Source organism: Astatotilapia calliptera, chromosome 3, assembly GCF_900246225.1.
Source record: "Astatotilapia calliptera chromosome 3, fAstCal1.2, whole genome shotgun sequence".
NCBI lineage: Eukaryota > Metazoa > Chordata > Actinopteri > Cichliformes > Cichlidae > Astatotilapia > Astatotilapia calliptera.
In genome coordinates, this window is record NC_039304.1 from 4,441,648 (window position 1) to 4,469,178 (window position 27,531).

The window sequence follows — 27,531 nt, forward strand, 5'->3', positions numbered from 1 at the left end:
TTAGAAAAAAGTGTTTTCGGTGGGTATTTGACACAGCCCCCCCCCCCCCCCCCCCACCACCTCCACAGACACACACACACACCGTTTATGGCAGGGACAAAAGGAGGAGGGGGCTGGAGTTTTAAATGAATAAATAAAAAGGTCATGTCAAGCCATTTTCATAAAAGCTCATTAACTTTTATTTGCTCAAAAAGATGTCTGTGTAATTAGAATAACAGAGATTGAGGTAATAAAATTACAATAAACAGTGGTGGTGTGGAACCAAAAAATAATAAGGCAGAGCTCACACATGTCACAGACTTAATTGCATATTATTGACAGGTGACCTTTGGAGGAGATTGAGGTAGACCCTCAAATATGTTTTCTATGGTTGAAACTTAGTTTGTCTATATGACTGTATGCATATGTGTGGAATATTTGTGTTTAGGTGCTCCTTGTGTGTTTGATCAGGGGGGGATATGGTAACTTTTGGTTCTGCTTTGATCTCCAAATATTAAAATGTTATTGCCCACCAGTGAAGAATTGGAAATATATATTGAATTGTATATTATGATTGAGGAATATGTGATCTAATGTATGTTTGAGACTGGAAAATGGCGATCGATTCTCAGTCAGTTTAATTAACCACATTGGTATTATATCTGAGACATAGGCATAATGGTTTCAATTAGGGCTGCTCAATTAATCGAATTTTAATCACGATTACGATCTGGGCTTTCAACGATCATTAAAAATGACTGAGCCGATTATTAGCCCCTCCCTCATTTATCCGCGACACCTTAAAGGCCGGTCCGTGAAAATATTGTCGGGCATAAACCGGTCCGTGGCGCAAAAAAGGTTGGAGACCGCTGATTAAGAGGACCCGAGGGAAGCTCGGAAAGCTCGGAAAGCTAAGCAGAAGTTATTTGGAGAGTGACTGCCATTGGTTGAAAAGAGAGTTTAAAAGAAAAAAACTTCAGTGGTGTTGCACACTATTTTATATTATTTTTTAAAGTCATTGTTAACCCTTTAAAGCCGGTCAGAGCTGCACGCTCCATTTTGCGTAACTATTGTTAAATCCCTGTAGAACCTGAACCGTGTAAGCTAGCGCAATAATTTGTTTTGCATATGAAACCGGAGGAGTTGTACTTACATCTGATGCCATCAGCTTGTCCTCGGTCACGGTTTCGTTCCACATATAGCTTTGCAAAAATTGCATAAAAAGCGCTTGCAGCAACAAAAGCATAATATTCCAGAAACACGCTTTGCCGTTCCTATCAGCTGTTCGTAACACTTCCCACAGTGAAATGATGCACATGCTGTTTTCTTTGCAAATTTGCATCATAGGATTGTTTTTTGTTTTTCCTGCAGTATATAAAAATTGCTGTATCTCCAAAATAAAACTATGAAGACACTCAAAATAAATTTCCTGTGGTGGGAAACTATTTTTTGCAACTTTATTGTATTTAAAGTTTTGAGGGATAAACCTCTTAAATTTCTCCAAGTAGAAATATATGTAAACAAAACAAAAGCGATTTTCAATTTTTTTTGTAGTTTATTGCACTTTTTTGCAATTTATGTAATTACTGTGGACTTAATGCATACATATTATTAAAATATGGGCTATAACAGTTGTATTGATGTATAGCAACTTGAAATGCTCCCACAAATGGCACTACAGCATGTAAAAAAATAATATAAGCTCTGGTGGACTTGGTTCTATAGTAGGTCTTAAAGGGTTAAATAAATATCGTCAAATAATCGTGATCTCAATTTCAGTGAAAATAATCGTGATTATCATTTTTGCCATAATCGAGCAGCCCTAGTTTCAATCTTACAATAATTAGCAAGAAAAATGAAAGTTTTATAGGTGAAGTCATATGGATTTACTCCAAAGTCACAGCAACACCACCCATGTGTTGTTCCAATACCTCACCTTTATGACTTGCATGAAACCTGGCTCGATTCCACAGATACGAGAGAGATTTGTCAGCCTCCCTGTTTGTTCACTGCGTGTGCTGATAGCCTGGCAGCTTGTTTGTTTGTTTATTCCCCGTCTAGGTCAAAGCTGATGCCCTCTGTTTTCTTCTCTGCCTTTTTACTGTCTCAGCAAGCCCATGAATCCAAGTGTTTCGGTGTTAGTCCCCAAACACATACATGCTAATGTTGCATAATTCAGTTCTGGAGTTGGGTGCACAGTTTTGAAAAAGGTTGGGAATGAAATGAACCTTGGTTTGATGTAACCTTTGTTAAAGTGAAATTGATCAGAAGATGCTATTTTTATGACTTATCAACATAAATCTAACAGCTCTTTGAGAGTTGCATGCCATGCTAACCATTGGCATGCAATGGTTAGCATGGCAATGATCCAATGGCATGCTAACCATTGCTGCAACATTATTGTCAGCTTGATCAGCTCCACTGCATTCATCAGTGGTAATGCCTTTTTCACATCAAGTTTAATTCCACTATGTTTAGCATGTTTAATATGATGCACCATTTCTTATTAGCTTTGTTAGCATTTCAAAATTTAATTGGGCTTGGGTTCAGACTTACCAATGGAAAGTAGGGGTGGGGGAAAAAATCAATACTGTGTAGTATCGTGATATTTTGTTTGCTAATAATGTATCGATACAGGGACAGCAGAAATCGATATTTTGTTACAAAAAGGTTTTTGTGCTCTGACTTCAGAGCATGTTGATCCTTTTTCTGAGCAAGGATCCTGACATTCCTTCACTGTCCAAATGTGTTTAACTTTTTTTTTGGCAGCAATAAACATGACAGTTTACTTATTTTAATTTAAGACATGTTTTATTTTAATTAAGTTTAAAACTTTTTTATTTAATGTAAAATTATATTTTGTCTTAATTTACTTTCAAATTCTTCAGTTGCTGAATGGGCTGCATAGTTTTCATAAATTGCATAGTTCAGAATAGCTATAATTGTACCAGATGGTTGCATTCAGTTAAGTTGGACTAGACTGTAATACAAACCGTTCAGTTTGTCAACAATAAAACTGTCTGAAATGAGAGAAAGACTGAGTGTGAGACTTTGATATTAGATAAAATGAATATTGAAAAAGTTTACCTTTATGTACAGAATCTGAATATTGCAAAATATTTTAAAAAATTGCAATAATATCGTATCGTGCGTTAAGTATTGTGATAATATCGTATCAGGGGATGTATGGTGATTCCCACCTCTAATGGAAAGGTGCAATCAGTAGTTCATTTGTATTTGTATTTTTCTTTTTAACATGTTTGCTCTGTTGTACTAGACCCGATCATCTCCATACAATAGAACAGCGTTATTACTGATCTCCACAGAAGAACAAGCTCTTGCTGGGCCTTGCTTCTCTAAAATACCTGATCCATTTTCAGATGTAAAATCCCACGTGGGTTACGAGAGTGTGCAGTGAAACCTACTTCAACCCAAGCAGTAGCGTGCACAGAGATAATGTAGGTCAACACACATGCACATAACTAGTTGTAATGTGCATCAGACGCACACACAGTATTGATTTACTGTCATCGCCTTCGAGGCAGGTGTGCTGCCTTCTAAAACCTTGTGTTCTCAGCAGTGTTTACTTTGTGAATTTATACTGGGGCAAAGCAGCAGTATTTTTGGCACAGCAGTGACTTAAACATGTAGCGGCACCTAGCAGGATGGTTGACTAGGTGTTGAGACCGTGACGCAATCATTGTGACAAAAGCATGTTTTTTTTCATGCTTTGTGTGTGTGTGTGTGTGTGTTTTCAAGGTGAGGTGTTTGGGTGTGTGTTTTTGAGGGACTGTGGTGTTTAGGGAGATGATACTTATTTATTTTATTGTTTTACTTGTATTTACTTTTTATTTATAATTTTTTGTCCCATATCTGTCTGACAAAAAATAGCATTAACATATTTTACTCAGCATTGTGCTTTAATTCAGTAACTTATATGATTAGATTTTTTGATATTTTTGTTAGAAAGGTTAGCTTATTTAGAAGTTAATCAATGTGGGATTTTTCTAATGGACTCTCCAGTGTGTAGAAGTGCACATGAATGGATTGTGGTTTCCCCCACCCTTTTTTCTTATATTGTAAAAGCCAATTATATTTAATGTCATCAGTCTGCTGGCAGGTAACGCAGTTCAGCTTTCTCATTGAGTGCTTTATCATCCATAAGAACAAAGATGCATTTACTGTGACCCCACACTGCAGTACGCGGTGCTGTAAAAGTCTTTGCCTCCTTCCTAATTTCTTGGTTTGTTTTATGTTTTGTTTTGTTTATGTCTCATGTCTTAAATCATTAAACTAATTCTATTATTAGATGAGGGGAACTAGAATAAATAGAAAAATGCAGTGTTGAAGTGATTTCATTTATTAAGAGAAAAAGGCTACTTTTTACTTTTTGATACTTAGACTTTATCAAAAAGTAATTATTTTCTTCTCCAAAGGTATGAGAAGATTTTTCAGATTTGCAGAGTAAAATAAAGTATCCTAATACACATGTTATGAAAGCAAAGTTTCTATTAGTTTTTTGCTTTGTGGAATTAAAATTAGTTGCCCACTTTACCTATTTCTGTCTCAATGTATTTCAGGTAATTTTCAGGCATATCTTTGGTATTTACTCAGCACTATGCGGCACTATTCATCATTTAACTGCTGCCTTTTAAATGCCTGCCTGTGCCACTTAACACAGAACCGGTGTTCTTAGGTTCAAATAAATAAACTGATCCCCCCCTCTTCCAACTTTGTATTTAATCCTTGCACTGTGCATTGCTCTGTTTTAAAATCCCTTTGTCCTTGTAATCTAGGGATGTGCTGCTCAGCACCTTGGGGCCACACTAGGCAGTTCCAGACAAAGTCACATTAGCTCCTCTTGACCTCACAGCTGTAATCGGCTCTGGGGAGAGGCAGGTGGTTGGTGTTTTGCAAGAGTCCCATGTTTAACGATAATAGTTGTGCAAGCGCAAGGCCGAGATGGAGAGCAGGGAGGCAAGCATTCCAACAGCTTAACTGGAGATTACAGCATCAGCATTTGACTTACAATGCAACCCAAAGGATTTGACTGACATTAGCCTATGCTGACTTTTTTTAAACATTCGGAATACATTAAAGATTTGGAGTGACTTCACTGGTTAGTAATCAGAAATGCTAGGACTGAGCTTTAGCTCTCCATCTAAACACACTTTCAAGGAGGTAGACACTGTCACATTTTTTTTGTAGAGTCGCTCGGTAAGAATGTGACATTCTGTGACATTTCAGTTTCGTTATTTCCTTTCTGTTTTGTTCTGTTATGGCAGGAGTTGGTTCATTTATTTATTTATTTTTGGAATGTGCAGGCCCATGGCAGAATCCTGCTCTGAGCATGCCAGCCCTTGTATATTTTTATTTTAGAGTGTAGAGTGAGGTGTTTTCCTTTATACTGTACATTTTGTAAAGGTCTGTTACAAAGATGGACGATGTGTAATGGGAATTGTCAGTATTATTTATCCTTTGGAAAAGTACAACAATACCAGCATGCTGTTATAAGACTAGGGAGGCTGGCTAGCTCAATCCTAACTCAATCAAGGATCATCAACAATTGTCACTAAATCAGACCCTTTAGTCTTTAGCTTCTCTTTCAATTCATTACAAGTGAATGAGTTTTTATTGGCGTGACCATTTTAACAGGGACTTGGGGAGCGTGTGGAAGCTTGTAAGGCTGGATCGACACAGGCAATTTACGAGGGGATCGACAGTCAACTTGAGGCCAGAACCAGCACAAAACAAATAGAGCCAGCGAGAGTGAGAGATTAAGAGATTTGTCAGCCCCCGTCCCCACTACCAACCCCCCCACTCCACTGTTCCTCCTTTTTATTGTCCTTCCATGTTTTTTTGTTTGTTTTCTTTTTTGCGTGTTATTTTTCCTCAGCTTGTTTGTCTTGCTGTGCTCATCTCCCTTCGGTGTTGAATTTTGTGGTCTTCCTGGCTGCTTCAAACATTTTTTTTTCTTCAGATTTTCAATGGAAGTCTTTCCCAACAAATTGTGATATGTAATACAGCTGAGATGAATACTTAATCTCTATTATCTCATCTGTTCTTTCATTTCCCCGCATATTCTAGTATTCATAGTGTCTTGACAATCTAAATACATGTAAAATGTAAAGCAGCACTAGAAGACACATTTGAAGCTTCTTAAGCAAGTTATTAAACAAAGACATTTCAGAAAAGAGGCTGAAGCAAAAGAGGCAAGAAAAAAAACCCAACAATCATATGACCCCCTATGAGCAACAGTGGGAAGGAAAAAGTCCCTTTTAACAGGAAGAAACCTCCGGCAGAACCAGGCTCAGGGAGGGGCGGGGCCATCTGCTGCGACTATTTGGGGTGATTGTTGGCGTGATTTGATTGTATGAAGACTGAAAACAAAAAGTTTCTCTGAGAGTTATCATAAATAATGTTGTCTTTTAAAATATATATATTATTTTATTTTATGGCGTGCCTATTCATTTTGTGTTTTAAAGGGAAAGATCCTGTTTGGACATTTTACCATTCGTAAGTGGTAAAATAATGATTTTAGTTTGTATTCATTCATTTTTTAAATGTTTTTTAAATTTTCTCAAATCACATTTTCCTGCGCATCACAAATAATTAAACTCCAGATTTCCAGGTAATGTGTTTTCTTTTGCTGTTGTTATTTAAATATGTTGCGTTATACTCAATAAATGAAAAGGTGGTTGGTTAAGTTTTCCCATAAAATGTAATTGTTTTTAATTCATGACTTGCATCAAATTCTGTTACTTTCCCAGTGAGCCCCCCCTTAAAAAACAGTCTTATTATCCTTCTAATTTCACATGTGTATTAATAAGCTGTCCGCCAAGCCTTTTTGCATGTCATATCGCTGTCTTCATATTAAATTCCTCACCTTTCCTCCCACTCCTCTATTTTGCTATTATCTCCACTCACTCCCCTCTGCTCTGTCTTCCTAGCTTTGCAAAGATAAGATTTGCCCTCCCTTGTGAGTTCTTGGTGTCGATACTAATGTGCTGCTGCTATCGATAAACTGTCAGACCACCTCCTCCCTTTCTGCACCATTCCTCTCCTGACCTTCCTGCAGCAATCATACAAAATAATTAATGTGCTACGCTACGTCCCAACTACTCCGTTCATGCTTTTACCCTCTAATTCAGTTACTGTATATGGAAAGCAAATGTCCAATTGAAAATTCTGTCTGTCACGAAGTGCCAGAATTAAAAAAGAAAAAAAAAGAAAAACAGATATCTGTCAAGTTTAATTTTTTTTTAAATTTTCCTCTGGATGAAATTTAGAACATTGGGATTGCCAGACAATGTGCTCTCTGAAATCCCTTTTACAGTTTTTCTTTGGTTTAGCAGTTCGTATGCACATGACTTTATATTTGCTCTTATTTATGAACTGTGAGAGGCTAAGTGGTGTATTTCTCCAAATATTTAGCACAAATATCAATATACTTAACGTAAGTCATTGCAGACAATGCAGCGACCTCATGTATATGAGTTTGGTAGTTACTGGGCACCAATAAATGTAAAAATCAAATGTTGGGTTGGAAATTTATACACGAGCAGGTGCAAAGGATGAACAAGCTTTGATTGTGTTTACCAGATTTGTTGTTTCACACCCAGACTACTGTGTAAAGATTAGCGTACTTTGAAATAGTTGGTAATAATGTGAAAAATGCGTGAGTTTGCTTCTAAGATTCGTTACTTAGAGCCAGTTAGCACATTTGGCTAAAAGTCGCATTTTAATGCAGATTTAAAAACCGAGGCTCTGATATGACCTGTGTGGATAAGTGTATTTTTAAAACAGAGTATCTGATCTGGCATAACAGCTGTTCTGAGAAGGAGGTAAAAATAGTTTCTGTGTAGATGTGCTGTTGGCATCAACAAGCTGTGGTCTTTTCAGGCCATTCAAATACTAAAAGTTTGTTTCGATCCCTCAATTCCACAGTTCCTCATAAAATAAACAATACCTGGTCTGCGTTGTTTTTGCCAGGGGTTTTATTGAGATTTTTGTAATCATCATCATCATCATCATCATCATCATCATCATCATCAATGCCATTGTATTTTAAATGTCAACACACAATACTTTTAAATTGGCTGCTTTATATATTTTTATGGCTGGCAGCGTTGCCCAGAAACGATTGTTGCTGAAGTGATTTTCTGATGCCCTTAATTACCATAGCTGTTTTGATTGTGGTCAATTTTGGATGAGATACAAGAAAATTCTTCACTGTAGACCGCTAACTCATTTAGAACATTCAGCAGATGATTCATTCCCATTTTCACGTTTTATTATAACACTGCCTGGGTTTGGTTTGAAACAAGATTGCTGGATGACATTAATATAGAAATATTTCTTATGCAAACATCTAGAGGATGATTTTAAACTGAGTGCTGTCATTAATCCAGGAAGTGACTCATTCCCTCTGACAGCAACATGAAAGATATCCAAATTAAAGTAACATTTAAGTTAGCACCACATCACCTGATGCTATATCTTTATAAATGTCAAGTCCTGCCTGCCTGTTCCCAGTTTATCTCACATTCTGTTGCATCTCCTTCTGTAGTTTTTGGTGTTATCTGTGGGTAACCTTGATTTTTGTTTGATTCGTTTTCTTTTTATTTATTTTTCCAATCAGGAGCAAGTGAAGGCAGACCCAAGGATTAAAACTTAATTTAAGTCTAAGCTTAGTCTACAGGTTGTACAAATAAGTGCTTTCATCAAGATCATAATGTTATAGAATTGATTACAGACAGCAAGAAAATAAATCAAGGAATAAAGTTGTCTAATAATTTGTGTCTATTAATAATTTTCATCAGGTAAGGGAGAACAAGTTTACACTATTAAAAAAAAATATAGTGATTCTTACTCTGCCAGGAAAGGTGACGCGAGAGTTGATCAGCAGCTAGATTTCATACCTGTTGATCTGCAATCTGCTTGGAGCAGGTTAGGTCCACAGCAGGAGTAATCGTGGTGGTGTAACCCAGTAAGAGGTGAACCACCTTCATAGTACATAAAATCCAGCGTTAAACTTAATGTTCCCTAGATAAGATGAAATTCTGCTTCATAGTCCAGGGCTCTTGAACGTGATATTCTACAGACGGTACGGATTACTGAATAATACTGTAATCAGTTCATTTGTGCATTCAGTTTTAAAAAAATATTACTATTTACTTACATTGCTAAGTTTTGGTCTAAGTACTGCTACCATCAAATTCCAAATTACTTAATAATTTTCTTTAAATGGTACATTTCCAAGCTTTAAACATTTGATTATATGACTATATGTTCTATTGTGACAAAAATGTAGTTTTATGAGATTTGCAAACCATTGAATTCTGTTGTTATTTACATTTTAGTACCAACTATTAGGGTTATAGTATAGTTCTTGTTTGGAGAATTATAGAGGAGTTCCAATTAGTCCAGAATTGTTTTTTCCTCCCTATTGATGTAATTAACAAAAGGCATTATATAAAACTGAGTGAAGCAGGTTAGAAACAAATCATTAGATCACACACACACACAAACAGACAGGCACAAAAAACATGGTAGGAGCAACATTAGGGCATCAGCTCACTCAGTCAGGGGTATGGTAGATGGTAGAGAAATGGAGCATCAAGCATATCACTTAATGTGTGTTGATGCAGCTTTGCTCACAGTTGCTGGGCTCAGGGGGAAGTTGAGTGGCTGCCAGCTAACAGTATGTGACATCAATGAAGTGGATCTCCAACTGCTGATTGAACCTAACTGAAAGTGTCATTCTGGTGAACTGTGTTACCACCTTATAGCTAGAGCTGGGCGATATGAGATTTTTTCATATCACGATATGTTTTTTTCATTTCAGGCGATAACGATATCTATCACGATATAAGCCAAATAACTATATTTGTAAGATTTAAATGTGCCGTTGCTCACAAGTAAAATGTGAAATTATCAGCAGCTTGTTTTTATTTAAATATTTATTTCCCATAATAAGTTCAACAGGGTAGATGTACTTAAGGAACATGAGACTTTTTCAGATAAATAAAGGCAAATATTGCAAACTACACAAAAGGCAGCCGCTAAAGCGTTTAAGTTTCAAAATAGAACAAACGAAACAGACTAAATTGTCAATTCCACTTAGAAACAAAATATTAATTCTAAAAATAAATCTTAGTTTGTTTTACAGAAGAACAGACAAAACTGACTAACTTTTGTCAATATCAAATAAACTGAGAACTAAAAGGAAATTCTCAATCTCTCCTTGTTGTATAGCTGAGCTTTTCAAACAGTTTTAACAGTTACTTTAGTCTGACAAAAGCCGAATGACGAATTAGCGCTTCCAGTCAGAGACTGAGGCTACGTCCACACGTACACGGGTATTTTTGAAAACGGAGATTTTCCGTTTTCGTTTTAAAAAATAATCTCGTCCACACATAAAGGCAGAAATGAAGGAAAACGCTGCTATGAACATGCCAAAGCAGCAGGTGGCGGTAGATTCCTAACTGTGCAGACATGTTGGCCAATCAGAAGTCTAGAAGCCTCGGTGGGAAAAAGTAAACAAAGCTGGGGCATAGAAGCAGAACCGAGTCGTATGTGTGGAGGGACAGTAACTGTGTGTATATGTAAGCATTTAAACACTGCAGAGAGTAGAATTAACAGTAACAGTCTTGTAGAAATTCATTTCACTGAAACAATAACGTGGCGCACAGTGTGACGCATGCACCAGTTTATTGTATTTTCAGACTTGCTTTCGGCACAATTTACAGTGCACGCTACTCTGTTTTTTGTCAGACTTGAAATAGCCGAAATACCTTCAAACTACGGAACTTCTATGGCTCTTCCGTTCGACAATCTCTCCGGCATTGGAACCATCATCTGTTTTCTCTTCGGTCACGCTCGGTTGATTTTTCTAGTCGGCACACTCATTTCCTCCATTACGCGCTGGCTCCATTACCCGCTGGCTGCTTCCCAAACAAACACACGTGCGGCTTGGCACTTGTGCTGTATGTAACAAGTCACGCGACGTGCCGCTGCGGCTGTGATTGGTTCGGCTCTGCGCTACTGAATTTGGATTGGCTGACCTTTTTTTTTTTTTTTTTTTTTTTTAAGAGGACAAGAGCGGCGAGGTCTATCGCGATAGCTTAATTTCTCTATCGAGTAAAAGTTATATCGCGATACATATCGTTATCGTTCTATCGCCCAGCTCTACTTATAGCATTATAAATGTGCATCGTTTTAGCTCTGGGAATCCTGGTGGAAACCAAATTTTGAACAGTGATACCATTACACTTGATCTTAGAGCCCCAAATAAATAAAACATTGCTGCTGTCGTCTTTATGGGGATACAGATTTAAGATGCTGAGTCAAAAGTTTGAAATGTCACTTGTTTTTCTTTGGACAGTCTGGAATCATATTGGAGTCGCGCTTTCTGCTTTAATAACAATTTGAGCCGCTACTTGTCAGTTTTATAAGTTTGGGCTTTATCTCATGTGCTATAAAGTAACCATGTAGAAGAAAATAGCTCATATTTAACTAGTACCTACTTCTGTGCTTCATAGCACTTTCATGATGGTTCACATTGAATTTTACTACAGCCATTGTTTCCTTGCATCAGTTGTCAACATGTCATAACTTGTTGGACTGGATTAGTTCAACATCTGGCTTTTGATTGATACCAATGTGTAGAAAAGTATGCACTGAGGCGAGCATATGAAGTAAAGGGGGAGTATAAAGTCCTGTATTAGTAGATCAAATGCTGATGAAATTGCTCTTCAGCAATCGGAACAAAACCCTGTGTGTTTTTATATTTTCTATATTTTATATTTTCATAATCATACAGCCCATGTTGTAGTGATTTGGAAGATGTAATCTGACAGAGGATTTGATAGCGAGGTACGGAAAAAAACATGATCTTTCTCTATGTTATTAGATGAGTTTGTGATCATGGAGATTTAAGGAGCAATGGACGCAAATCTCTTTTGGGTCACCTAGAACAAAAATTAGAGTACAAGAACTCATTTTAAAAATCTCTATACAATCCGGCCATCTATTTCAGAAACAGTCAATAATCATACATGAATGCACTTATACAAAATCGTTGGTTTAATTCATATATGTGTAAATGTGTAAATGTATATCTGTACATACAATTAAATAAATAGATTTATAGGCTGAGAAAAAAAATCTTTCTGAAACAACACCAGTGAATGTCAGGTTTTAGCTTTAGTCCCCTCTGAAAAAAGTGTAATAGCTTGCTAGTGCTTACTAGAGATGCCATTTTACATCATTGTTGAGCAGTCATTCAGGGAGAAAGTCACTGTAGTGTAGAAGAGGCAGAAATACCCCACTGACAGGAGCCTTATCAGATGAGAATGCCAAGCAGCCACAGGATATGTTGTGTTTGGATCGCGTGGTGCCATGCTCACTTTTAGTTCATCGGATAAAACTTTGTATGCTGAAAGGTTATTGTTTCCATATACACAGCTTACCACCTTCTCTACTGTTTGGAGCTTGGTAGATGGAATTCTGAGAAATGTAGAATCACTTACTGTGTAACAATAAAAGAAAAGAAGACCTGGATTGCTTTGCATGTAAAATGATTTCCTGCAAATGTTCCTGGTGGTTTGAATAGCTAACGTGTCCATAGCCCATAGTGTAGCCAGTAACAATATTGTAACACTGAATGACGGTTCACCACTAAAAATGGAACCACGTACTGTTAGAAAGAGTGAATTTGGGAGTTTTATGTGGTTGCCAGTAGCTAACATAACAACAGCCATTGTTGCAGTGACTCCAGTCATGCTCTGAGACAACTTTGACTATTGCATGGACATGTGCCATGTGACCGGAGGGAATTATATTGGAAGTTTTGGAAGTAAAACTTTATATTCAGCCATATATTTTAAAATTTAATGCAAGCCTCTATGTCCATTACTGTAAAAATATTTTCAAATAAGACAATAAGATTCTTTTTGATACTCTGCATGAACAGTGATGTGAAAAAGTGTTTGCCCCCTTCCTGATGCCACAGCATCTCATTTGGATTCAGGTCAGGACTTTGACTAGCCTTTGTTTGTTTAAGCCATTCAGAAGTGGACTTGATGGTATGTTCTAGATCATTGTCCTGCTGCAGAACCCAATGTGCTTCATCTTAAGGTCATTAAAAGAAGACTGGACATGCTCCTTCTGTTCTGGTAAATAAAAAAAGCAAAAAGCCCCAGACCATTGCACCACCACCACCAGATTTTACTGTTGGTATGATTCCTTTTCTAAAATGCTGTTTTAGTTCTATTCCAGATGTAATGGGACTCAAACCTTGCAAAAAGTTTTTGTCTCATCAGTCCCCAGAATATTTACTCAAAAGTCTTGTGGATTGGCGTGACCGCAAATGTGTGAAATGTGCAAAGAGTCTTTGTGTTCTTTGTGGTCAGCAGTGGTTTTCTCTCCCATGGATGCTATTTTTACACAGTCTCTTTCTTATTGTTGAGTCATGAACACTGACCTTAACTGAGACATGTGAAGCCTGTAATGTTGTTCTGGGTTCTTTTGTGACCCCCTGGATGAGTCGTCAGTGTGATCTTGGAGTAATTTTAGGCCATTCACTTCAGGGAAGCTTCACCACTGGTCCATGTTTTTGCCACTTTTTTTTGTCAGTTTGCATCATCTTTGCTAATTTGGTTGATTTCATTCTTCTCTGACTTCTGCCCACCTTCCCCCTACCCGTGGCTGAGAAACACACCATAGTGTGATTCTGTACGTCCCTACTTCATTGTAGGAAACATATTAACATGTGATGACAGTGAGTTGTGTTTGCCAGGTATAGTACCACAGTTGAATTTTCTTCCTTCAGAAGCCAGTCTTTATTCCCAGTCACATCATTTCAATTCATCCATCCATCCATTTCTCTTCCGCTTATCCTTTTCAGGGTCGCGGGAGGTGCTGGAGCCTATCCCAGCTGTCATAGGGCGAAAGGCGGGGTACACCCTGGACAGGTCGCCAGTCTGTCGCAGGGCTAACACATAGGGACAGACAACCATTCACACTCACATTCACACCTAGTGGCAATTTGGATTATCCAATTAACCTATCCCCACAAGCTGCATGTCTTTGGACGGTGGGAGGAAGCCGGAGTACCCGGAGAGAACCCACGCAAACACAGGGAGAACATGCAAACTCCACACAGAAAGACCCCGGCCTGATGGTGGAATTGAACTCAGGAATTGAATTTCAATTCAATTCAATTGTATTTATACAGCACCAAATCACAACAACAGTAGCCTACATTGTAAGGTAGACCCTACAGTAATACCTACAGAGAAAAACCCAACAATCATATGACCCCCTATGACAAAGCATTTTTGTGACAGTGGAAAAGAAAAACTCTCCTTTAACTAGGGCTGAACGATATATCGCATTTGCGATAATATCGCGACATGATCAAGTGCAATTTTCTAACCGCAAAGGCTGCGATTATACTCTGGACATGTCCAAATTCATGGGCTGCATCCTCCTGAGGCCGCATTTGTAGACCGATTACGTCACAGCGACGCGCCGAAGGCTGTCCAAATTACTACCATATCCCAGAATTCATAGCGCGGCCCAGCCAAACTCCAGTTTCCAACAATGGCGGCCGCTACTAAGTTTTAAAATTACTCATACTAATCTTTCTGGGTCACAAAATAAACTTTTAAAATATTTTCAGGCGAGAAAGTAGTTGTGTAAACATCAAATATCTGCTCGGTTTATGAAGATATCCCATATTTGCAAAAGTGCTTCGACGTTTTCAGAGGCGTCTGCTACCCACCAGCTCGACAGCTAGCCGGGAGCTCGAGGGTTACTGATGCGGCCGAGAACGGCACAACTCCCGGCACATCATTTTCAGATCACCGCGGAGTTTCGCTGCTCGGGTTAAACGTGATATATAAGTCACTTAGACAACCTAAAAATGTTATTGTTGGGCTTTTTTCAGTGTTTTGTTTGTTCGTGAGTAAATCGGTTTGGCTGAGATTAAAGTTATTAGATTAGATAAAATAAAACTTTATTAATCCCCCGGGTGGGTTCCTCCTTGGTTTTCACACAGCTGACTAAACGTCAAACAGAAAACTTATTAAACAGAAGTATGAGACAGTCGAGAATTTACGCCAGTGTCTGGTTATATTTTAGATAGCAAGAAGCAGACGGCCGAGTTTATTAAACTCCACCGAGACAGCGGTGACGCTAATCAGAACTAGCCTTCTGATTCAGAAGGCTAGACCGTCCAATTTCACGCCTTTAAATTTTAAAGGCGTGTTTGTGTGTGTGTTTATACAATTGCTATTATGTTTGCACTTTATGTGTAATGTTACTGACTGCAGAGATCAGTAAGATGTGTGTATTTTTTATTTATTAGTTTTATTTATTTAATATTATTTTTTAATTGAATGACTGTCTAGTAGTTCACAGATGTCGAAAAACTGAGTGTGGTAAAGCCACTGATTTTTTTATGTATATTTCTGCAATCTGCACATTGTACTGACTTTCAATTTAATGTTTACACCAGGGTTCCTTGTCAGCACTTTATGCTCAGATGTTTGTAAGCTAAAAATAAACTATTGTGTATGTTCAAATATACTGTTGTGATTGAAGAAGTTAAATAAAAATGTCAGTCATCAATTCATGCATCACCTCATGTCATCATAACAGAGGTCTGTCTTCCAGGAAAGAACAGTTTAAAATTAATGTAATATAGTATTGGCCATACTATATGATGTATTGCTTGTCTTTGTTTAATAATACAGAAGACAAAGACCTTAAAAAATAATCGCATCGCAATCGCAATATTGGGGCAAAAAATCGCAATTAGATTATTTTCCATAATCGTTCAGCCCTACTTTTAACAGGAAAAAAACCTCCAGCAGAACCAGGCTCAGGGAGGGGCGGCCATCTGCCGCGACTGGTTGTTGCAATTACTGACCAGCAACCTAATTGCTCCATTAATAGGTTCAAGGAGTCTTCATGCTTCCAAACTTCTACTGTCTTATGGTTATTTGGACTGTTCTCCTCTGTGAAATACTCAAAGCTTTAACATTCATTTTGTACTTATACTCCACATTTAAATTCATTCTTAAAAAACTTGCTTAGAATGTTCTTCCTTCTATAATCAGCTTTTTTGCTCCATCCTAACTTTTCATTCTGAGAAACAAACAATGAATCTAGATAGTCCAAACATAAAGTCTTCATTTAGTCAAGTTGCATTTTTTCAGTATTTATTTTAGATGAGTTTTGTGTTTTCACGTGAGTCATATTGTATATTGATTTGCTAAAATCCATTCCCCTTACAGACTTGCAGGTTTTTTTTATTGATCTATTTGACCATCAACAAATATTCTCTCATTCTTCTTTCTCTCCAGTTTACTGTAACAGTTTACTTTAACGTAACATATGTATCATTTGAACTTCTGGAAATCAAGTCTGTCTTGTTTTCCAAGTTACAATAGCTAATTATTTTTCCCTAACAAATTCATAAAAATATTAAATGCTAAAATTACTGTAGTATTATCCACTGACATGAGTCACATCACAAACTCAGCTTTACTTGTATGTTGCACACTGCAGTATACAAGTAATGATATTTATTTGCATTTTCAGTGTATGTTTTATTCCTGTCTGACCCTGTCCTTATTTGACATTACTTAGAGTCTCTGATATCTTACTCGTCCTCTGACTTTAACCCTCAGCACTGTAATGACATTGGCAGGAGAGGTAGTGCACCTCTCCTCATTTTAAGTTATTACCTTTTCCTGACCTCCCTCTGAAATCTGCTTTTGCTTTATGACTCAGCAGTGTATCAGGTTACACTCTCTGTTTTATACTACAACAGAGGACCTGTGGGTGGGTATGACTTATCTAGAGGGCATATATATATAGCTGAAGAATTTTCTTAATGTAGAACATTTTTTGGAATCAGATTCATTTTTTACTCTTGAATTGGCAATCTAGACGTGAATCAGAATAAACAGAGGTAAACAGTTCATAATATAATATGTGAAAGCATAAAAACGACATATAAAATAGCTACAATGACACCGATTTTTGACCACTCGAGCCGATATTTGCAGTTTTTTCTTCTCTGTTTGGCCTGTTGTTATTTGACGTGGCTCTGTGGGTTATGTTAACTTGGATCCTTCCATACACACACACATGCACTGTATTAAATGCAGATTGCTGTATATGTTGTGTTGTTGGATAAATCAGTCAGTTTCTGTATTTATTCGTTTTTTTTTAATCCGGATAAGGAAGATTCACTTATACAATCTTTGCACATTTATAAGGTGACTGCTTTGTGTTTTGCTGTCGAGATTTAGTGTGAAATCTGCCAAGGCTGTGACTTGTGGATTACCTTGTCACTTGGATAGAAAGTTTCTGAAAATGTGGAAAAGTTTTCTTTGATAAAAAAAAAGAAGACAAACAAAAAAAACCCGCTTTCCTATTCATCTGCCTATCTTCCCCATATACTCTTGTTTCTGTTTTTCACCAGTGCTGTCATTTTCTTTCCTCTCTCTTAGCTCATGTCAGATAGCCTTAGGTGAAAAGGACTTTTGCTTTTCTCATTTGGCTTTTAACACTTTACTTACGTGTGGCATAGTGCTGGCCACAATAATGGAGTTTTAACTAGAGTTACTCATGAGTTTGAAGAAAAAGCTGACAACAAAACAGAAAGACATTTAAAGTCAGCTTGCTCTATTTTATGTACAGCTCAATACAAGGTATACTAAATGTGGTACCGTGCAGTAGAGCTGCTGTCCAAAGCATTAAGACCTCTTAGCCGTTATTACCTAAAAAGCAAAGCAGCCTCACATAAGCATTGTGCATCGCAGCACTAGTCCACTCTCCTCTTGCTGTTTTATGACACATTTTATACAGAGTGAACTGGAAATAAATGGACACATTAGCTAATCAAACCACTTTGTGGTTGGAACATTTGCAAGTGTATATTTTTAGTAGGCAGATGTAATTTGACATTTCTCATACTTGCACTGGAAAAATAGCCCATATTGATATTTAAATATACAAAGTAACTATTATCTTACTGTAAAGATGATTTTTTTTTGTGTGTTCACAAGAATTTAGTCAATACCGTGCTCTTGTTATCACTATAATTATTTTATTCCTTCATACATCAAGATTCCACTCCCCTGTAATAATTCATAATTACTTTCTTTTATGCATCTTAGTTATTTTAATTTGCAGTGACAGATGGTTTTGTAATTAGGTTAAAAAAATACTAAAAACAGAAATTTGGCATACTGCACAGAGATTCTCAGTTTCAAACCTTGGTTTTTAATGTGAATAACTGCATCTCGGTGTGGAATGAGAGTGTCCACTGCCTCTGGCCCAGTGTCAACTGGGATGGACTCCCCCCTGTGGGAGTAAAAAAAAAGTAGTTAAGAAATGCCAATTTTTTTTTATTAATAACATATGTTTATTTATTTTAGATCAGCTTTTTATTTCATCTATTCCTCCAGCCATTCTCTTCAACTTATCCAATTATATTTAGAGTTGAAGTTGAATTATATACAGTGTGTGTGTGTGTGTGTGTGTGTTTTAACATAAAGATTAACAAAGAACTCACTGAATGCTGCTCTGTGAACAAAAACAAAAAGCATCCTTACTGTGAATTCTCTGTAATACAGTTCGTGCAGTTTATGTTGTACACGTGTCAAGTTTGTGTGGGCACATGCGTCACTCAATGTCTGTATGAATTTTAATTAGACTTTCTGCATGCAAGTGTGACAAAGATTTACAAGCTTAACATCTTGTTGCCATAGATGTTAAGCTTGAACTCCCTCTGTGATAACTTCTTGATGTGCCTCAGCCCTTTATCTGTAATGAGAATGTTGTTCTGGAAATTTTGATAATTGGTTTTGAAACAAAGTCAGCAGTCACAATAGACGGTTTTTCTCAGGATATGCACAGTTTGATTTCCAAGACCATATTTCTTATTAACTCACTGAATGTTTGCTTTCAGAATAATGCTGAAAGTCATTCAGAAATCATGCAACACGTTTATTTTGTTTGTTTTGGGGTTTTGTTTTTGTTTGTTCTTCTGTTCGTCCAGATCAAAATAATTATATACGGTAAATCTTTTAAGCATACCTGGATTTTGAATTATTTAACATGGAGATAAATTTGTATGTTTGTAACTGTAACTGTGTTTGAACTATGATGTACAGTACCTTGTATACTTATATCAAACCAGCAGTTATGTAGCTTCCTCCATGTGCAGGGAAATAGGAAGATAGAAAGAGAGAGAGGCTGTTTTTCATTGCAGGCATGCTTTTCTCCCCTCGGTAAATTCTTTAGTTAGCTTGGTAAGGATTAGGTCTGAAAAGTGTCTCATTTGCCGCCAAAGCCCTCAGGGATTCATTGGTGAAGACATTCAGCTTCTCTACTGCTTCCCTCTGAATTTAACTTTGCCATTTATTTATTTTTATTGCAGCCCACGTCTGATTTGCGCTCTCTTTTGCATTTTGCGGCTGTCTTTATGATACATTTAAACTTTTTTCAGCTCTTTGTTGCTTGAGGTACTGTACACTAATTTAGAGATATTGGACTGTCAATTTGAATGCAAGTGTACATTTCAGCATTTGATATTTATTTTAGTTTTGTATCAGGTTTAATGAGAGTTAGTATAAAAAATTGTTCTCTTTGTTCTAGATTTTTATCCTAGATCTTATCCTGTAAGCTCCGCCTTTGCGCATGGACAAAATATGCCTAGAAAAGATTTGATCTGAAAATTGTTCACATATCCTTGTGAATTACAAGCACTTTGGAAACACTTTGGAAATACCAGCTGAGTTAAAAGCCTGAGGCTATGTGGGATACACCCTAATGGAAAACAGCTCGGGGATAAAGGTAATGGTTGGTACAGACTACAGGAAACTGTAAATGGGATAAAAGACACAAGCTCAAAAGAAAGAGGTACATTCCACCAAGTGTCTGACTGAAACCATTTTTCTTCCCCAAGGCTAAATTGTGAAATATTGCAACTTGAAGCAAAATAAATGTCAGGCACATTAGAATGAAACTTTAAATGGTATGGATAATCACCATTTCCTTTAGCATTACCTCTTAAGGCATCCTTCTTAATTTTGACGAGAGATAAGAAGAATATCAAATGTTGGAAAATATTTGATATTGATTCTTTGTGACCAACTGATGTTAATTAGAAGAAGCGCTGGAGCTTTTTGACTCATTTAAGCTGAATAAAGGTAATTGCTCGTCCTTGTAATTGCTCGAATACAAAGCTATGGCTTAACTTTGAAACAATTGAGATTTTATATATTTATATATGCTATTCCAAGTTAATTCAGTTCCAGTGCTGAACTTCGACTATATACAAATCTTTCTCATGTTTTTGAAAAAAAAAACCACAGTTTCTCCTTCCCTCCCTTCTCCCACTATGTCGGTGGAATGGAGTTAAAACTTTAAGCAGCTGAGCTTAACAGAGAGAAACTCTTTCTCTCTTTGACAGAGAGAAACAGGGATGACATGACAATGCAGGATGATGGACTGTGTTCAGAGATGAGTGGAGGGTAAAGGCAGAGTCATGACCAGTGATGGTATAAATGACCTCTACTGTACATCAAACATCATTTTACTTCAGCTCAGAAGATAGACAGGAACACATGAGGATAACTTATGAAAGACAGGATGATGGGCTATGATCAGAGATGAGAGAGAGAGGAAAAGCAGGGTCATGGCCAGTGATTATATAAACAACTGCTACCCTGTTTCAGACTAACGCTGTCCCAGTGCTTAAGCTTGGCAGATGCTCTGTCATTCAAGAACAGTTTTCGGTTGCTTTGTTGGTGTGTTTGTGGAAAGTGGCTATTCTTGCTCAATCCAGTGAACTAAACTCAGGTTAATTTAGCAACAGGGATGCATAGGGAGATGTACATGAGTGTTAGTGTTAAGTAGTTGGTATCCAACCTGTTATGGGAGGTGGCATTCAAAAGAACCTTATAATTGAAGTCTAATACTAGAAGTTGTATAAATTACGTGGACTTCCATACTCATGGGTAGTGCAGAAAATAGATTTGTCCTTTGCAGTTGCGAAATTAAGCATATTTTCAGATTCTTGACCTTTTTGGTTTTTATAAGTTGTGATAGAAATTCCTGTGAAGATACTGCATGCTGCTTCTGCAACAGCTGCACATTGCTTCTGCCACCCTCAAAAAAAAAGTGCCAGAAAACACACTGAACCACTACGTTGTTGAGTCACATTAAAATATTATCAACCAAGCTAGAAGTTAATGCAGCAATGTCACATAAAGGCCCAAGCTCACAAGCCACAAAAGCAGATCAAAATGCCAAGCTCTCCACAGGGATGCTATGGTATTAGGGGTGGGCGATATAAACGATATACAATAGAAACGTTATAAATTTGGCCAACGAAAGAGATTTTGACTATACCACTCTATCGCGATAGCGCATGTTGATGATGTCATCTGTTTTGGTCGAAAGCATCGCAGTGGCTACAACCATTATCATCTGCAAATTATGCCGACAGTCATAGCAAAGAGATGAAGCACTTTTGAAATATGGGGAAAGCCAAAAACCGCGCTTCCTCCACTTCCGTAACATTGATTCATTATTGTTGAATTTTCTCGCAGCTGCTCTATTCCCATGTTGTTGCAGTATATTAATAACTAACCTTGTATTGTGGATGAATGATCTCAGTTGTTCTCCTGACTGAAGTTTGGCCCGTGTAATAGCATCCTGCTATGCGATTGCATTTGTCCCTGACCACCAGAATCCCTCACGTTAACTTCTATCGAGTGGAAAAAAAGTTGGTGTTCATCCTCCAGCTTCACTGTGCTAATGTTATGCTAACATAGCTGTGTCGCTAGCAATCATGTAGCACAACATTATATACCAGGTAGTCCAACTTCAGTAACCCTGCAAACGCCACTGCTGTTTAGTTTTCTGTCTTCATTTATATCGGAAGTGGCAGAGCTGTACGTTTTAATTAGTTTCAAAAATCTCTCAGTCAGAACATGGTATGAAATGTTTAGGTGGAAACTAGCGAGCTAACTTCCTGTTAACTTCTAACTCTGTTAAATTTAATAACTTCTGTTTTCATGGATGCCTGGATGTTAAATTTAATTGGTAACCTGGTAAAGCAGCAACGCTGATGATTTAATTAAAGATTAAAGAATTTAGACAGTTTTTAACTCTTAGTGTTCGTTTGACTTTGGGACCTGAAGAGGACGGAGTTTTGGACCCAGATTACTCCGCGAAGCTCCTCACTACGGCAGCCGTAATGCTCTGACAATCCATCAAGCAGTGCGGCTTACCAAAGTTGTACTAAAACATTTTTAACAGATTTCTGCACGCCAAAATCGGTTCGAGGTCAGTAAGCACAACCAGAATTCATACATAAGGCACACTCTCGATTTTTGAGAAAATTAAAGGATCTTAAGTGTGCTTAATAGTGTGGAAAATACGTTATACAGAAGAAAATAATATATCGTGATATATATCATTACCGCACATGCTTCAAATTAATCCCAATATGAATTTTAGGCCATATCGCCCAGCCCTATATTGTATGCTTTTTTTTTTCTTTTTGGGTAGCTTCTCTTCTTCTAACTCAAGAATGCAGTTTTATTTTCTTGTTTTACAGACTGACCTCTTCTGCTCCTGAACAGTGGTTTAGTAGAACAGTCTGAGAAGGCATTGGCTGCTTTTCATTGTGTCAGTGTGTTTGCTTATTTTCCTCAGTCACATACGTACGGAAAATCCAAAAGAATAGATGACTCCAAGCAGCCAAATAGGAAATACTTTGTTCCATACTGTTAATCTTAAGTATGTCAGCTACTTATAACATGTGAAGATGCAAGCTGGTAAGAGCTACCTTTAAGGTACACCTATGTTTCCTGCTCTAAGCTCCTACAAAAGCCTCCTCTCTCCTCGAGGGGCATTTAAAGTATTAGAAGATCCTTGATGATGGAGGAACGCGTGAAATTTCTGGATCACAGGAAGAAAAAAGACATGAGCAAGCATAAATTAGCATAATGAAAAGGACCTACTGTTTTTCATTTCTGAAAGCCACTGATATGAGAGGAACTGTAGGTACAGTGGACTGGTTGAAAATATTTCTGTTGGACATTTCTTGAAAAATCAATGTGCAGCTGTGGAATTATTGGGGCATCCACAGCCTTCTAAGAAAGTCAGTAGATTAAAGACTTAACCTTACATTTTCTGGGAAAGAGAGTAATACATTTTGCTGTCAAGTCTTCAAAACTGGATGTCTTTATGTTTTATCCATGTTTGATGAAATTATGGAAAAGCACGTGCTTGGAAATATAATATTGACTTCTTTCTGTTCTATTTCCCCTTTCCATGCGATCCGTGTTCACCCTGAAGCTGAAGAGTATGCTGTTGAAGGTAAGACTGATTTTTCTCTCCTAAGGTCCTCTGATGGCTTCTCTTGATGTTCTCATGGATGCTGATTCAGGTTGCTTCTAAATGCTTTATGCCATCCCTCTGTGGAGGGGCATTGTCAGTTTGGACTGCGGTTATAAGTGACTTCCAGGGGCTGTAATGAATTTTTTTCTGTATAAAATACACGTGATGGATGCGCACCTGAAACTATTCCTTATTTTTCTATTATTATTATTTTATCTTGTCTTTCTTCATTTGTTTTCTTTCTTTTTTTTTATAGTTTATCTCTAGAGAATATGAACATGCTTGTATATGAAATTGTCAAGACAGCTGTTCTAACCTTGAACCAGTCTACCCATTAACAAGTTATTGTTCAAGTTCACATGCCATGACAAGGTGATGACAAGCTGCTGTCTTCACATCCTTTCCTGTCCCCTACAAAGGTGAACAAATCCTGCTGGTTTAGGCCCCAAAGGCACCACATTAGCCCTTGGGCCATGAAGGTGCGAAGCCAGTGCTGAATGTAGAAGACATTATGGATACATCAGTGTCTGCTGATCTTTCTGCAAAATGTTGCCGTCCAGAGGTTCACCCACTGGGTGACTGGATCTGTTTTTCAGTTCAATCAGACACTGAAACTGACATAAACAGGCTTTTTTTGAATATGCATCCAGATATTGGCATCTAGGTGTGTGTGTGTGTGTGTGTGTGTGCTTGCATGTATTCTTGTTGCATTTCCTCTGTACTGAGTTTGAGGTGATGGATTACCTATCACAGAGCTTGATCCAGCAGGGGAAATCACTATGACAAACACCCTCTAGCTTCAAGTTTTCTTTAAGCTGAAAAAGTTATGCTGCAGTTATTTCTCAATCTTTATTCTGAATCTGAGTTGTTTATCTTGTGGCATATTGGAAATATAGAAGCTCACACCATAGAGCCACTTCAGTGTTATTAGCTATCGCAGTGGGTTCTGTTAGAAATGTGGTTCTGCATGATATGCACTTGATGTGTGCACTTGTGAACAGTGTGAAGCTGACGTTTTCTGTTTGTTCCTATATAATGCCAGCTTCTTGTTGTTCTGTGGGTACATGTCTATGTATGAGTGAATCTTTTCACCAGGTGACGGGTAAATGTCAGGAGGAAGGTTGCAAACAGCAGTAAATGATGGCAATCCTACATTTCCTATGGAAGCACTGTCAACACATCCTACATGAATCGACAGGTTCATGTAGGATGTGTTGAAGGACACACAAGGTTTGATTAAATGTCTTCATATGATATGAATATGTCATTTATGTTTGTATGTGTGTAAATGAAACAATGTGATGTAATTTCAGAAGCCTAAATAAGCCCAGGGTAACAAAGCTAAATATTTGTCTAGGATATTTAAAGAAGATGCAAAGATCTTTGCACATCTTACCCAGGCTTCTGAATGCTACTACCTGCACCTGAGAAATAACCTGATGTAATAGCAGAACATTTGAAGTTGGAGGAAATCGAGTTTTGCCTTGAGGTTATGAATGAGAGAAATGTAATTGGTAACTCTGATGGCAGAGAGCTTGAATATGCTGACCTATTTAAGTATGTAGACAGCTTACAGGACTCTGGGTTCTCTGCACTGTACAAGTCAGGTCAACAGCCAGTCAAATTAATTTCAGGTTAACAGTTGATGTCAAATTAACCCTTTCAGCACTGTTAGTTTGGATTTGTAAATGTCACAAGTGCTAACATAATTTGGAGTAACTGGTATAGCAGTCTACACAATCATATGAATAAGCAGATTTTTTTTGTCTTTTAGAGACTTCATAACCAGAAAAATCACATTGATGTAAACACTCTATATGATGGAAAGAGGGATGTAATGGAGGGAAGCTGGGAAAGAGGAGATGCAGAGGGTATTGAAAGGATGCTGAAGAAAGTGACTGGTTCAAGGAAAGGTTGACTCCTGTGAAGGGACTGTGGGAACTTCTGTTAACTGTCAAAAAGTTAAACAAGTGAAACCTGACTCTCACAAATATGTAGCTCGAAGTTAAAGTGCTGCCTAGTGCACAAAAGAAGCAAATAATCTGGAATCCTGTCACACCAATGTAACATAGCCCTAGCAAGCATCTGTAGTTTCACCACTCATTTCAAGTATGTGTGTGATATTTCTTTGCACAGTTGGTTAAGCATCCTTTTATTATGTTTGCTTCCAATGATTTGCGATGGAAACATTCTTGTGCAGAGTTCTGAATGTTTTCTGTAGTACTGTGACCCTAATATGAGCCATTCTTTCAGTTTTGAAGAATATAAAAAGCCTTGGAGTTTAATTTTCACTCATAACTATATCCGGGATCAGAATACATAGTTTGTTTAGATCGTTGTTAAACTGAGAGATTTTAAGTTATAAAAATCTTAATCAATTTGTCTGTCTCAGTCACTTTAATTTAAAAAAAAAACAAGGAGCCCGGGGTATTGTGTAGTAACAAGACTGCCTGATAAATTCATTTAAAATAGTCTATTGTCAGAATTTTTTTCTGCTATTTTTAGGGCTTCCCTGTGACTGCACTTGGTATAATTAGTGTTGGTGACCATGGGTTAAAAGGTTGGTTGAGATTGATGATACAAAGAGACATTCAAAGCCCGGTGGGAGGCAAGTATCCCAGGAAAGGTGGATGGTGGCCCTCGCTCTTACACTGTAGGTCCTCGATTGATGATGTGTCAGCAACACTGACCTGTTTTACTGGAAAAAAGACCATCAGTGTACTCATATCCTAGCATGCCCTCCCATAGAGGACTGCATGTATGATATATTGTTTCATTATGTAAGGGCAATGTTAGCTCATCATCTGGTGCAGGTTTTCAATAGAAAGCAATAAAGAAATGGAAATTAAGTTGAAAGCTGTGGTGGTGTAATTTAGATTATGACATAGAGTTTGTCAGGGGGAAGCCAACATTTTCAAAACACAACTTACAGTGTGTCTTATTTGAATGAAATAAGCATTTGATTCCCTACAAAGCAGCCAGAATTCTAGTTCCTACAGATTGGCTATGTTCCCATGTGGTACACAGATTATAATCAATTACTTACAAATACTCTTGATCTCAACTAGTTATGATTATAAAGCACACCCATCTACAGAATACGTTTCTTCCATTCCAACCTGTTCACCACCATGGACGGGACCAATTAACCGTCAAACGACGTCAGTGACAAGATTGTAGACCTGCGCAAGACTGGACTGGACTACAAGACCATCAACAAGAAGCTTGGTTTGAAGGTGACTACTTTTGGAAGAAATTCAAAATAAGCACCAGTCACCTGTTTTTTTGGTGCTCTATGCAAAAATCTTGGCTTACGGGATAAAGATGACCATGAGGTACCCGATCGATCAGCCCAGAACTACATAGGATGAGCTTGTTGGAATACAACCACCAAGAATATCATTGGTAACACATTGTAATTTATTCAAATATTGCAGCACCTATAAGATCCCTCCTGCTTATGAAAGACACACGCACAGGCCCATGTTCGGTTTTTCAGTGAACATGTAAATGATTCACAGAAGGCTTGGGAGAAAGTGCTGTGGAAACCAAAATGAAACTTTTTGGTATTAGCTTCATCTGTCTTGTTTGGAGAAAAAGAAATGAGTATGACCCAAAGAACATCATCCCCACAGTTAAGTACCGACATGGAAAGATTATGGTTTGGGGCTGTTTTCCTGCTAAGATTACAGGACAAGTTCACTGCACTGAGAAATTCTTTTTACCAGATCACTGAAGATGGGTCATGGATGGTTCTTCCTGCATGACATTGACCCAAAACATACTGCCAAGGCAACAAGAAAGAGGCTAATTAAGGACATTAAGATCATGGTGGGGTCTAGACAGTCTCTAGATCTCTATCCTATAGAAAATGTGTAGAAGGAGCTGATCTTTTGTGTCACCAAGTGTCATCCATTTAACATGAACATGGCTAAGAGACAAAATAGCTCATCTACAAATGGACAGTAGCAGATCAAATGTATATCTGACCTCAGACACAGGGCTTTCCTTTCAATGCTGATATTAGACAATGTGATCATGAAAAATGATCATTTCTCCCCAGGTCATGCGGCCCTTCAACTTAATCTCACCCCTGGGGAAGGGGAATAACTACTT

General features: G+C 37.6%; 1 protein-coding gene across 8 annotated transcripts in view; it reads left to right on the plus strand.

Moving 5' to 3' along the window:
* Positions 1–27,531, plus strand: part of nrxn2b (neurexin 2b) — a 700,882-nt gene that overhangs the window by 102,681 nt on the left and 570,670 nt on the right. For all 8 annotated transcript variants that reach the window (XM_026160309.1, XM_026160315.1, XM_026160297.1 and 5 more), the window contains exon 3: positions 23,374–23,394. In XM_026160309.1, the coding sequence (XP_026016094.1) occupies positions 23,374–23,394 (21 nt within the window). The remainder of the gene's footprint in view (positions 1–23,373; positions 23,395–27,531) is intronic.